This window comes from Paralichthys olivaceus, chromosome 6 (genome assembly GCF_024713975.1).
Source record: "Paralichthys olivaceus isolate ysfri-2021 chromosome 6, ASM2471397v2, whole genome shotgun sequence".
NCBI classification, from domain to species: Eukaryota; Metazoa; Chordata; class Actinopteri; order Pleuronectiformes; family Paralichthyidae; genus Paralichthys; species Paralichthys olivaceus.
Window position 1 is genome coordinate 25558512 of NC_091098.1, and position 13666 is coordinate 25572177.

The 13666-nt window shown below is 42.9% G+C and overlaps 1 protein-coding gene across 1 annotated transcript; it reads left to right on the forward strand.

Annotated features, from left to right (window-relative positions):
• Nucleotides 1–1016: 1016 nt before the first annotated feature.
• Nucleotides 1017–12735, forward strand: ada (adenosine deaminase). The gene is made up of 11 exons (XM_069526331.1): nt 1017–1298; nt 4454–4515; nt 5474–5596; nt 7094–7237; nt 7324–7439; nt 8287–8411; nt 10543–10614; nt 11002–11103; nt 11214–11281; nt 11369–11498; nt 12041–12735. The coding sequence occupies exons 1-11, from the start codon at nt 1155–1157 to the stop codon at nt 12143–12145; spliced, it is 1191 nt and encodes a 396-aa protein (XP_069382432.1). The 5' UTR covers nt 1017–1154; the 3' UTR covers nt 12146–12735.
• The last annotated feature ends 931 nt before the right edge of the window (nt 12736–13666 follow it).

Sequence of the window (13666 nt, forward strand, 5' to 3'; positions counted from 1 at the left end):
GTGATCACGTTTGTATGTAACATAGTTTTCCAGCACCTCAATGTTGATGTCTGGCCTGTTTTCTGTATGAATCCAGCTTATTATTATTATCTGTATTCAAACTCATCCTCTGCCACACGTTTAGTTTCACATCTTTGGAAAATGATGCCAAAGTCTGGTTTGGTTATCTCACAATAAAAAATGCAAACACAAGTGAAACTGTCTGATAAGAGAACAGATTTAGGTGAACGGTCAACTCTTACACAAACTCCTTATCTACTCATTCATCACTGATGAGCTGGTGATGGAGTGATGAGCTGGTGATGGAGTGATGAGCTGGTGATGGAGTGATGAGCTGGTGATAGAGTGATGAAATGGTGATGGAGGCGTGTTGCTGCATGGATTTTAAATTAATGCAGATGAGACACTGCTGCCGGCAGCTACAACCACAAGGTGGTGCTGACAGACACATGATTTACCAATGATTCCTGACATATGTAGGGTCAGTGTGAATGAGGTTTACATGTCACATGACAAAGACACACATACATACATGTAAACATTCATACAAACACACATACATACATGTAAACATTCATACAAACACACATACAAACATGTAAACATTCAATCATGCATACATACATACATGTAAACATTCATACACACACATTTACATGTATACGACTGAAGGACTGAAGTCAGGAGGCAGGGGGTGTCCACAGCTTCGTGGGTATGACTGAGTGACCTTGCACATATCTCTGAGAGAGAAACATCTTGCTGTCTCTCTGGTGTCCATTTCACCCCCCACCCCCCACCCCCCACCCCATGTCCCTCACGGTGGAGCTGTTATTTGTCATGAGTCCACCTCACACAGACACCACAGTTTGTTTCCTAACGTGGTTTGACAGAAGTAATTAGCCCAAAGGTAAAGCTCCCATCACATGGTGCAAAGCTGCTGCCACACAGGCCCGTTAATCCTCCAACCCACCGTCCACAGACGTTTTAACGCACACGGTGAACCGCTCGACCCGCAGCCCCGTGTGCATCCTCTGTCCTGGTTGAACAGTAACAGCTCTGCGGCGTGTGTGTGTTAGTTCGTGTGTGTGTTAGTGTGTGTGTGTGTGTATATTATTTTGTAGTTGCGCGGACAAAGGCGTGTCCATGTCTGAGTCATGCATATAACCAGAGGAGTGGCGATAAGCGCAGTCCCTCCGGTCCTCAGCGCACTGTGCACCGGCTCTCTCACCGGCAGCAGACGCAACCTCTCCACGATGGCTGAGCACGCTCCTGAACAAGTGGTATTCAACAAGCCCAAGGTACGTGACACCCACTGGAGGAGTGTGAGAACTCGTGAATGGAAATAGAAAGAAGGGGACTTGGTGACAGGGCCACTTTACCCTGAGGGTTTTACGCACGTTGTGGCTGCGTAAAAGTGTCCTGTGACAAGAAGAAGCAGGGAACTGGAGGTTGAATGTGAAGCATTTGTCTCATTAGAGTGAAGATGTGCTGCTTCCTTCCTTTGTGTTGTTTGATGCCCGCACTAAAATGAGGAAGAGCAGGTCCAGTGCTTTGACAACAAGCAGCTCCACTGAGAGGTGTGACATCTACTGAAGAAGCCAGTTCCTCCTCGACTGTCTTGTCTTGAAGTTGAAAAGAGAAACCAGGCAGAGTGAGATCATTGTGGATCAGTGGGAACCACTTTAAAACGTGATGTCACACGATCTGCTCCTGCAACAGAAGCACAGATGGTTGTTTCTTTTTTGTTTTGCATAAACCGAACACAGGCTTGTTTGACGCTGAGGCGTGAAAAGGTATAAAGCTGCCCACCACTGCACTTTGGAGTCCTGGGTGATAAGTGGAAACCTGCACCTGCACATTCTGAGCTGATAAGAGAAGAGGAAGTGACCGGCTCTGTGGCAGGGGCCTGGTGCAAACACACACTCAGACATGTGGGCCCTCTGTTGTCATGACTTGTAAAAGGACAGATCTCAGGCTGCTTGCAGAGATAATCTCATTAAATACTAATTTGCTGTGAAACCACGAGTGGGCTCATTGTCTGCTGCAGCACCCACTCATATGCTTATGATCATGTTCGTGCAGCAGCAGTGTTAATACAGTCAGTCTCCAAACAATAAGATGTGAGGGAGTATTTCCATTATCCACGAATCTTTTTTATCAATTGACAAATGAATCGTTTGCTCTTTAAAATGTCAGGAAATAGGAAAACCGTGACGTTCTTCTGTTGATTGATTCGGTAATGAGAAATATTCAGTTTGCAATGATGTGAAAGAGAGAGAAGCAGCACACCCTCAATAGTTGCTGAATTAAATTAGAATAATTGATTATTGATGTGGATCCTAAGAACGATTCAAAGCATGAATATATAAATGATCTAAATCCAAACTGAGTGGGGCTACAGTGCTTGATTGTGTCGTGTTATTGATTCATTTAAATATTAAAGATTATCCATCAGTTTTCCATAAAAACCCGATGTGACATATTTAAATGTCGTATTTTATTCAACCAACAGTTCAAACCCCAACTCAGTAGAGCACATTCATCGGCCATGCCCTGTCAGTCCTTTTTAAATTCAATCAAGAATAGTTATCGGTCTATTACAGGATTCTGAAGTATGTTGCTTATTTCAAATGAAATGTCTGAAAGAGTGAAAATGATCCATCGCAGTGAAGTCGAAGTGATATTTTCAAATGTCTGGTTTCATCGTTCAGATCATAAAACACAGAGAAAAGCAGTGAATCTTTATAATCAATCCACATTCAACAAATCAGACGATGGTTTGGTTGATTTTTCATGAAAAGATAAATTGATTATAAAAAATACTGCAGCTGCTGAGACGGATCAACTTTGATTTCAGCTTTAAGTCTGATTCAAGTCTGTAGAAACATGTAAATAGAGAAACAGAAGCTAAAACGATGCGTTCACTGTCTGATGTGGAGCTCAGAGCTTTGCTTTGCACACACAGGAGATAAAAGTCCTGTATTTTGTCGCCTCGTGCATCTATGCACCAGTATCGGTGGTTGATCATCTTCTCACCTGCAGAGCAAGAGCTCACATCTTTAATGAATCAATTAACGAGAGTCTGCTGCAGAATAACACACTGCTGGATTTCTGAAGTGAGCACGACTGACCTCTCATGTGCTGCGTGACAGGAAACGCTGCGTGCAGTGAAAGAGCTGCAGCAGGAAATCCTGAGGTTGCAGATGAGTTTAGCAGCTGTGATCTATCTGGAACAGCTCCGATGCTCTTCTTAAGACAAACACGTGTAAACAAGTGAGATTCAAACCACTTCTCTGGCAGCGTTCTAATGCAAAACGCGGGAGCTTCATTTGTGGACAGTGGGAAAAAGTTACATTCTGAAATCGCTGTTGTGGAAGTTTTGTTGCTCTCAGATGAACAATGGCCGCCAGAATTCAGAGAACATTTTCTTCTTCCTGCACCAGAATTAAATGTCTCGAGTGGTGAAACTCTGATTTGAATCTCGTCCTGACTAATGAGCGTAGTTCAGGTCTTAGCTGCAGAGACTCATGGCAGAGGCAGAACAATGAGTCTTCTCTGAACCTTCTCTCTGGCACCACTGGTCTATCCACCAGTCATGCGTGATGCATTCACGATGGGCTGCAGCCAAAACATTGAATTGCAACACACCCGCTCTCTCCTGCTGCCCTGCTCTGTAACAGGAGGCAGGTTATGTTCATGAATACAGACGCAAGACATGGAAACGTACTAAACATCTTTGAAATTTGGAGGTCAAAGGTCACAGTTTTAGCCGTGTGAACACTTTATCCTGAGGATGCCTCGAGAGAATTCTCACAGATTTGGCCCAAATGCACAAACTTAAACTGAATTAATTAACCTATATGACCTCGCAGAACATGTCGGTGCCTCTTGCAAAAGTTTGACAAGTAGTCACTTGGACTCAAAGAGTGAGTCATGAGTCTGAAATGTAGATTGAAACTGTGCAGGCCTCTGGTTCGCTGAGGCATACGGCCGTTTTTTGTGAATCATTAAATTCTTGGTGGTATTCCCGGCTGAATTTTGTAGATGTGTCTCAATTCGGGGGCGGAGTCCTTCAGAGGACACGGCCCCTGAAACTGTTCTCAAGAATTTCCATGATTGGCGTCACCAGCTCGCCTCGACCTGCCCCTTACTGCTGTCGCCTAGCAACAAAGCTGCACGAAGCTGGGAAAGTTTGAATGCCCATGGTTCATTGCTCTTGGTTCTTATTGTTCTTGTTATTCGAGGTGAGATGGAACAGACAACACAGGTGTCACCGTGTGTGTTCAGGTCCGTTCTACAGGTTGAACCTTCATTGATGTGATCAGTAACACGTGTATCGATTCATGTCTGTGGAACAGGTCTGTTGTTCCAGCTTTGTCTGTCTTCACTGACAGTTTTCTGTTCCTCTAAACTACGCCCATGAGTTCCTCGTCATCGTCCCTGTCGTCCACAGGTCGAGCTGCATGTGCACCTGGACGGAGCCATCAGGGTGCAGACTATTCTCGACGTTGCCAAGTAAGTCGGTTTATCAGAGCTCTTCAATATTGACATTAGATTGTGTGTTTGTTTTGTGTTTGTTCCAGATCCACATGTTTAGATAGACAAGAAGATAAGAAGACACCTTTGTGTTACCACATTATAAGTAATCTCGATTAACTGTACTTGTGGAACAACTGATTTAACAGCTGATGATGTCAATTAGAATGAGGCTCATCCTGAATCACTAAAGAAGCAGTTCAGTACAGGAACGCAAAATATATTTTCCAGATAAATAGAAACATATTCTTCAAAAAGCCAAGATAAGGGATTCTTACTTTTCTTAAGTCTCCGCTAAGGAGGTAATGTTTTCATCTGTTAGTTAGCAGGATTACACAATAACGATCCAACTCATTTACATTCAACTTTAGCTTTCTCTTTATCTCTATATTTTCTACATTTACTTATAATTCATAAAAATCTGTTTTGTTTAGCGGACTGATGTTTTGGATTGTGTTCTCATTTGATTCGTGTTTCTGTGTCACAGGAACATGCAACATTTCATTTTGCATTTTAAGAATAAAGTCTAATTAAAGCTCGTTCTTGATTCTCGATGTGCAAAATAAAAACAAAATCTCTCTTCGGGTTCAGCTCGACTTTATTGTCAGCTTCTTCTTGAAATTGCTGGAAGACGCTAAAATACTAAAGCTGAGGAGATCTGCGGATTATGAATAAAACCATTTATTGGTAACAGCTCTAAAGTAAAATTCTGTGTATTTTCAGAATAGAATTTCCTAGTAGACCAAAATACATCCTGGCACAGTTTCAGCAGCTCCAGTTGTTTATTTTCTTCATCAACAACTCGTCTCTAGACTTCAACACGTCACACAAACAACAGAAACCCTCTGTTTTCAATTTCTCTTTTAACACAGCAGAACAAATCCTCTAATCTAGAATATGAAACAAATTATTTTTATTCTCTTTATTTTCCGTCTAGGAGACGCGGCATCCACCTGCCTGCAAATGGTGTCGAGGAGATGACGTCGAAAATTATTGTGGAAAAACCCGCCACCCTCACGAAGTTCCTGGGCAAGTTTGCGGAGTACATGCACGTGGTTGCGTAAGTACTGACCTGACGTTTCTTAATGACTCAATGTTTCATAATTACCAAGGGTGCAAAAGAGCAAAATGTGAGTGATGGTCGTGTCACAGGAAAGTTTACGATGAGGGGTCAAAATCCAGTCGTGCGCTTTATTGCTCACATGCATTCCCCACAATTCAGCTTGTTGTAAAGTTTGTGATTGACGGCGTCGGGGATCTAAGACACAGTCGGAAACTGCAGTGTAATTCCATAGCTCGGCGGGGCATCGGATTTGAAATGCCAGACGTGCGGTACATGAACACATCATTACTGCGATTGAGTGTCATCTTCTGAAAGGAAAGGTTCCGGTGTCGTTCTGTCTTATATTTAGTCGTCCAGTGAATGGACCCTTCTGTGTCGAGGCTCCTGAAAGCAGAACAGCTTCAACAACGTGGGGAACTTACCAGCGGAGTTTAGCTCATGCAGGATTGTTGCATGTTGTCCATGTGTGTTGGGGGTGGGGGTTGGGAGGTGGGGGGTTGGGGGGGTGGAGGCTGGAGAACAACAGGCATTCAGAACCTGTGCAGAGCATTCATCTTCAGTGTAAATGCTGGAAGCCGCGTTGTTCTCCGTCACGTGATGCGGACACAGAAACGTGCTCTAGAGAAAAGAGGATTTTTAACATTATCGCAAAAATCATCCTAATAAACTGCAGTAAAACAAAATATTTCACTTCACATAAACACGCAGGACTGAAAGGGAAGAGAAGAGAAGAGGAGAGGAAATCAAATAAAGGAAATGAAAATTATTTTTTTTCCAAGAATCAACATGCCTGGGGTTAAATAAAGAAACAGAAAAAGAATGAAAAGGAAAGAGTAAACTTGTAACTTTGCTTTTCATCCGTGAAAGATTTGAATCAAATGCTTTCTGTTAGGAAATCTATTTTTTGGTGAACGTGAATTACAACGTAGTCGTATTTTTGTTTTGATTTGCAGGCGTCATAAAAACCAAAGATCTTTAAACAGCAATAAAAGTTGGAGATGATGGAACGAGCAAATGATTTACAAAGAAGAACAGTAATAAAACTGTTCCAAAACCATAATCACTCCATAATATTGTTATTATATCTTTAATTTGCTGGTTTTGTTCAGATTTATTATCGAAAGACAAAGAAAACCAGAAAATCTTTTCAATTCATGTTTTTAACTTCATGTTTATATGAAAGTTTGTTTAAAGCCCCTGTTGCTGTTTTTATTTTCTGTTTGTTTGTTGTGCTGGTTTATGTGTCGTCAAGTGTTTCAGATAAATAACATGAAGCATCAGAAGTTTTAATATCCATGATCACTGTTAATATAATAATGTAGCAGAGGTCAAATGAAATTAGCTGTGTAATTGTTATGCTGCTCATTTCTAAAGCCCTATAACTGTTGGGATAACGTATTAACTGTGACTAATGGTTTGATTTATTATCACTCAGATAAGTTTATCAAAGCCAAAAGGTCACTCAGTTTGTGTTTGTCCTGTGTTCTTTTCCAGCGGGGACAGAGAGGCCATAAAGACGATAGCCTACCAGTTTGTTGAGGACAAAGCGAAAGAGGGAGTGATTTATGTCGAGGTCAGATACAGCCCACATTTTCTGGCCAACACTAAAGTGGATCCTTTGCCATGGAACCAGAAAGAGTGAGTCTCTCTTGGAGTGAAAACCTTCCAGAGGGAGACAGGAAGTTTGTTTCCCTGCGTGTTACATTATTCTTCTGTTCACTCAGAGGCGACCTGAGTCCAGACGAGGTGGTGCAGCTGGTTAACGAAGGCCTCGCCGAGGGGGAGAGGAAGTTCAATATCAAAGCCAGGTCCATTCTATGCTGCATGCGCCACATGCCAAGTAATGAACAGTTCACGCTCCTGTCTGCAAAATCTACCTTGTGAGATTAGGGCTCCTCAAAGATCTGCCTCGTTCATTCTTACAGAAAAACTCGCTCGTATAATATATATATATACATTCATATTGTCAGTATCCAGGGGGACCATGCATCTCCAAACTATTTAACTAGATTAAAGGTCTTTGAAATAAGATAAGATAAGATAAGATAATCCTTTATGAGTCCCACGATAGGGAAAATTGCAATATTACGTGTACTAATGTTAGTATTTGAACAAAATGTCAATATTGGCACAGCAACATGCTCATTCACGCACAGTTCTTACAAGCAGACGTTTATGTTTATATCTGGAGTTAGATTCAGAGTTAAGACAAATCTGGAGTCTATCAAATTTACATTTTAAAATATATATTAAAGTGTTAAATCCTAATATTTCACTTAAACCTAAATGTTAAATGTAAATGCGAATATTCTTTATATTTAAGTAACGCTTTATCTAAATGGTGACTTGTTATTGTCGTCGTGTTATGCGGCCTCGTGTCAAATCAAGTGAATAGTTCAACATGTGGGGAAATGAGCCTATTTGTTTTGTTGCCAAGGTTTAACACTGATACCAACTGGTGTGTGTGTGTGTGTGTGTTTGGTAAATATGAGGCTGCCACCAGTGAGCAGAGTTCAACACAGAGAAGTTCAACTTCAGGAAACAACTGTCCTGCTTCCACTCCAAAGACAATAACATCTCAAACGAGCTGAATTAAAACACTTCATCTCATCATCTGCACGACTGTGTGTGTTTTCGATCCGACCGACACAAACTGCGAAGTCACACGTGTGTCTTAAATCCTGCAGGCTGGTCCATGGACGTCGTCGAGCTGTGTAAGAAATATCGCCAGGAGGGAGTGGTCGCCATAGACCTGGCAGGTGATGAGTCACTCAACTGTGAAGCCAATCCAGATCACAGGAAGGCCTACGAGGTGAGCTATGTGTGAGGCTGACGCGCACGCAGCACGTGGGAAAGAGCGTGACTGGATAAACAACAGATTGTTGGGCTGCTTCATGGGGGGGGGGGCTGAGTCAAAGCCAGTGATTTCACAACACCAATGCGAAAGCCACATTTCACTGGACGGATGTGGACATTTCTCAGGCAACGATGCGGCTCCTCTGGTCTTCTTGTGGCTCCCACAGTAAATACAACCTGAAGCGGCCCAATGCTTCACACGCGGTGTAATGTAGGCGTGGCCGATGTGGTAAATGGTGAATATGGCCCAAATAAAGCGAAACCAATCCGGGACACCTTTGGCACCTTCGGTTGACAAGCGGTATTGCTTAACTTTACTTGTGGCCCAGATCTGGTCAGCATGTGGGCCAGATGACAGCGTGGGCCAAATCGATTTTGCTATGTCAGAGTGTTCGTGCAGGTTTTCTCTTGGAACTCCGACTTTTTTTTTACAAATTCCAAAGATTGGGGTTCAGGTTAATCGGGGATATTAAATTGACAGTAGGTGTAAATGGTTTTTTGTTTGACCCTGTGGTGATCTGGCAACCTGGGGTCGCCCTCTGGCTGGAGGAGGTGGATGGATGCAATATCTCGACATGAAGGAGGATTGGCTCAGTTTCTTTTCCGTTCTTTCTTCCCGGATGATGTATTTTTAATGACTTCCCCTAAGTTTTTCATCCAGGAAGTATCTCTGCGAATCCTTCCGTCCATTATCTACATAATTATCGATCGTGGGGTCGACTGTTAGAAACAAACAACCGTTCACTCTCCTCTCCGGACTCTGTAGCTGCACATGTTGGGACTGTGGGAGGAAGCTGAAGGAACCCCACACAGAACCCAGGGTTTGATCCAAGATCCTTCGTGCCGTGTGATGGTAGCCACTGCGCCACCGTGCCGCCCAGCCTCTCTCATACTTTGTGTAGTGCTTGATAGAAAGAGCTGCTAAACCTTCAGACAGCACTGAGCTCAACGTGCCCAGCGACACAGACCTGCGAGCAGGAACATACAGGACATATGTAACGTGTTCTTCTTTATAGCTGCTCTCAGACTTGTGATCCTGAAGGACACAGTCGGCTTGTTAACGTGCTGATGGTGCTTTGTCAAACAGGTTCAGGTTGAACAGCTGACGGACGCTTTTACTTATCAACTCAGGATTTTTTTCCCAGATGAGAACTTTATGCGTAACCAACACAGTGTGGCAGTAAAATCAATTACTCCAAACCTCTTAACCTCCCAAGCTTCTCAGAAGTTTGGTTTTCAGGCAGAATCAAGTGAGAAATTCAGAATTGTACCTGTCAGAGCATAACTAAGGAGATACTCAGTTTCACAGACTAATTTAAAGATAAATAAAGATTCAGTTTCGTGTGATAGCTCTGGGGGAGAAGCTGTGAACGAGTTCTTCACATTTCTTTAACCGCTTCGACTTGTGACGAGGGAGTTAAAATACAACCAGTTCAAAGTCGTTCTATCAATAATTCATAGGATAATCATAAAATCACAATAACTCTGTTGCACAATGGTTTATAAGTGTAGTATTTGTAGATGTTGCACTAATTCTGTCCCTTAACAGCCATCAAACCTCAATAATGACAATATACCACTCCAATAAAAAGATGCTAAACCATATGATAACCCAGATTTGCAAAATAAGCTCAAATCAGGTTATTGTGCTGCTTTTGTTGTAATTATGTGCATGCATGTCCAAATTCAGGACTCAGAAATACTTTTTTGCAGCGTACGTGACATGATGTTCTGTTATATTCACATCGTAAAACAGTGAAACATCTGTCTTACATCCTGTTTTAAATTTATGAAACGTGCTTCAATTGTGAGCGAGAAGCAAAAGTGACAGTCTCTATGGAATCTCCCCTCAGTGTGTCCTGGTGGCAGGAAGCTGAAACGAAAACAGATGTTTCATACGAGAGCGTTGTCGTCTCTGTGTTTGGTTTAAACTTTGTAACTTAGTAAACAGTCGTTCTTTATTTATCTGTTCATCCGGTGGAGAAAGTAAAAAACAAATATAAAATACCCGCTGCAGATGTGAAAACCAGATGTTTGTCCCTGCTGTCCCCGTTGCTTATGTGCTCCGTGATTGATTTCGTTTACAGGAAGCAGTGCGTTGTGGGATCCACAGGACGGTGCACGCAGGAGAGGTGGGTCCGGCCTCAGTGGTGAAGGAGGTAAGCTGCCGCACAACAAAGTGTGACATTTCTCAACCGGGTGGAGTCACATACAAACAGAAGAAACTGGTTTCATGTATAGTTTCTCCAGTGAATGGGTTTTAGATGGAAATAAGAAGTGCCAATCAGAAATATATTTTAAAGTTGACTAACAAGGGCACACACACATTATTTGTTCCTGTTTGTATCGATCTCAGCTGCTTTTATTACAGAACACACACACACACGGCCAAAACAAAGTGGTCACTCTACAAGCGAGCCATCAAGTGAAAGTTCAGCCGTGGTGCAACAGCTGCACTAACATTAGCTGACATGTGCTACATGCAGGATTTGTTTTGTGCTTTAAAACCCTTTGCGTCGTCCCCGTGGCCCCGTCTGATACTTTAGGCGGTGGAGGTGCTGAAAGCTGAACGTGTTGGACACGGCTACAGAACCCTGGAGGACCAAGACCTGTATAAAAAACTACTCGCTCAAAACATGCACTTCGAGGTGAGCAATGCAGATATGCAGAATGTGCATGCAGTGGACTGACTCAGTGGTGATGCAGTGACCTCTAGTGGAGACGTACGTTCTCAGGCGATGTGCTGCTTTGATTGCAGGTGTGTCCTGTTTCCAGTATACTGACCGGTGCCTGCGACCCGGACTTCAGCAAACATCCCGTCGTCACGTGAGCCGCTTTTATTTACACCCAGGTGATGTTTAATGCAGGTTGATCACGTGGCATCGTTGGAGTTCACCTGTTTTGTCTGTGCAGCTTCAGGAAGGATAAGGCCAACTACTCCCTGAACACAGACGACCCTCTGATCTTCAACTCCAACCTGCACCTCGACTACAGCACCGCGCACAAGTACATGGGATTCACGGAGGAGGAATTCAAACGACTGGTGAGATCAAATGAATAATTAGAGGAGTAGTTCTCAGGCATTTGAAATGACGGCCTGGGCTGCAGATACCCTGTGCACGCTCAAAACTTTCTCTGCTTCTAATTAAAGCAGGAACAAAAGCTTACATGTAAGTGCTGTAAGACTGTGAGGACGTGTTCTTTACAACCACGTTCATCAGGATGGCAAAAGATTTTTTTGGTAAATAGTTTGACATTTTGGATAAATAGCTTTTTGCAGAGATGGTTGTGTTTTAAATCTGATGCTTCAGCCAGAAGCAGGTTTGTCTAGTTTCACAAAGAAGACTGGAAACGTGGAGCAAAAGAAAATCACTGTCATTGTGATTTTATACACTGGACTGAACAATTTGGTTATGCCAGCAGACCTGGCAACCCTGTCGCTCTGCTTGTGACTCAATCTGAGAATTTACTGATAATTAAAACGTGGTTGTGTTTCTGACTGTGGCAGGAAAAAAACCACACAGGCTGCAGAGATCTAACTAAGATTTTAAAACAGGGGACCTTGGTGTTGTTGTCGTTTTCTAGAACATCAAGTCAGCAGAGTCGTGCTTCCTGCCTGAGAATGAGAAGAAAGAGCTCCTCCACCAACTCTACGAGGCCTATGGGATGATACTGCGCACCGCCTTTTAAACCTCTGAGGAAATCTGAGAAGAAAACGCAACTTAACCGAGGATGAATCGCTCTAAACCCGTAAATCTCCTCCACCCGACACAGGAGAATGTGTTTTTCTCATTTGGAACCATATATATAACGCCTATAGAATAATAAATCATATGTGGCAGCCACGTTTTACCACACACACACACACACACACACACTATCTGTACATCATCAGCATGAGGGCATGTTTGTGTCTGTGTTCCATCCAGACACACGTACATAACATTAACACCAGTTCACAGAAAGTGGAGGATGTCATGGTGCTCTGCACAACAACGTGTCTTTTAAATCTAAACTCTGGAGTTTGTGTTTACATCTTGTTGTCTTACTGATTCTGAAAACTGCACGTCAGGTAAACACAGCTCAATACCAAAAGTCTAGTCGGACACTAGGTGGCACACTTCTGTCACTTAGATGCAGGAACCACTTAGTGTGGTTATGCATTTAATACTTGCTCTCAGTTCTCTTGATGTATATATTTATTTAAATAAAACTAATTCTGTTGGTAACTTCCACATTTCACACTTAATAACACCTTAATAAAGCTTTTATGAAACGACTATTTCTTCAACTAATAAAACCTGCTCCTTTTATTAGGAACACCTGTGAAGTTTGTTAATATACTTTGATTTCAGTGGTTCAGATTTTTAAGGGATTTCCACTCACTGCAGAAAAATCCAGAGATCTGCAGTTCCTCTGTGATGAGGTCAGAGGAGAATGGATGGAGCGATCCGAGCTGACAGGAAAACAGAATGAACAACGCCTCAAACCTGGAGGCAGACGTGCTGGAACACCAGAGTCCACGTCAGGTTCAACAGAAATCTGAGGCTGCAGGGAAACAGAGCCATCAACACTGGACAGACTTGACACCCGAGGCCTGGTCTCATGGATCTGCGTTTCAGCTGATTTCATTAAGTGTAGATCCAAGTAGAAATCTGGAAGAAGTGAATTTGAATGTGTTTTCATGGGGGAGACTGAGCCCCGGAGCTCAGAATGATATTCCATTGTTCCTAATAAAGTGCTCAGGGAACGTGCGTGTTCTCAATCACAATATATGTGGTTATAAAGATGAACACTTGCATTTAAAAAGATTGGTACAACTCACCACGTCACTGTGGCGAAGATGGAGCAGGTCGTCCTCTAAACAGACGGTCGGCGGTTCGATCCCAGTCCTCCTCATCTAGAATGCGGAAGCGTCCTTGGGCAAAGATACAGAACAAGTGCTGCCTGTAGATGCACGGTGTGAATGCATGTGAACGGCAAAGAAACTGTACTTAGAAGATCTTTCAGAGAGTTGAGACTAGAAAAGTTCTATATAAGTACATACCAGTTACCATAAACACTGCAAATCGTGACGTAGGTGGAAAAGTAAACTCTGGTTTCCTGTGTCTGTGCTAATGTACACAAACACTGTGTTCAGTAAAGATTGGTGGCTCTGGAACAACTCAGAGCTGACGTCATTAATCCTGGCTCGACTGGGACTCACCCCCC

Excerpts from the sequence above, each read along its gene's own strand:
- ada (XM_069526331.1), top strand. The coding sequence starts at position 1,155 with ATGCATATAACCAGAGGAGTGGCGATAAGCGCAGTCCCTCCGGTCCTC. Across the intron at positions 5,597-7,093 it reads GAGTACATGCACGTGGTTGC|CGGGGACAGAGAGGCCATAA; the intron begins GTAAGTACTGAC and ends GTTCTTTTCCAG. Across the intron at positions 11,282-11,368 it reads AGCAAACATCCCGTCGTCAC|CTTCAGGAAGGATAAGGCCA; the intron begins GTGAGCCGCTTT and ends TTGTCTGTGCAG.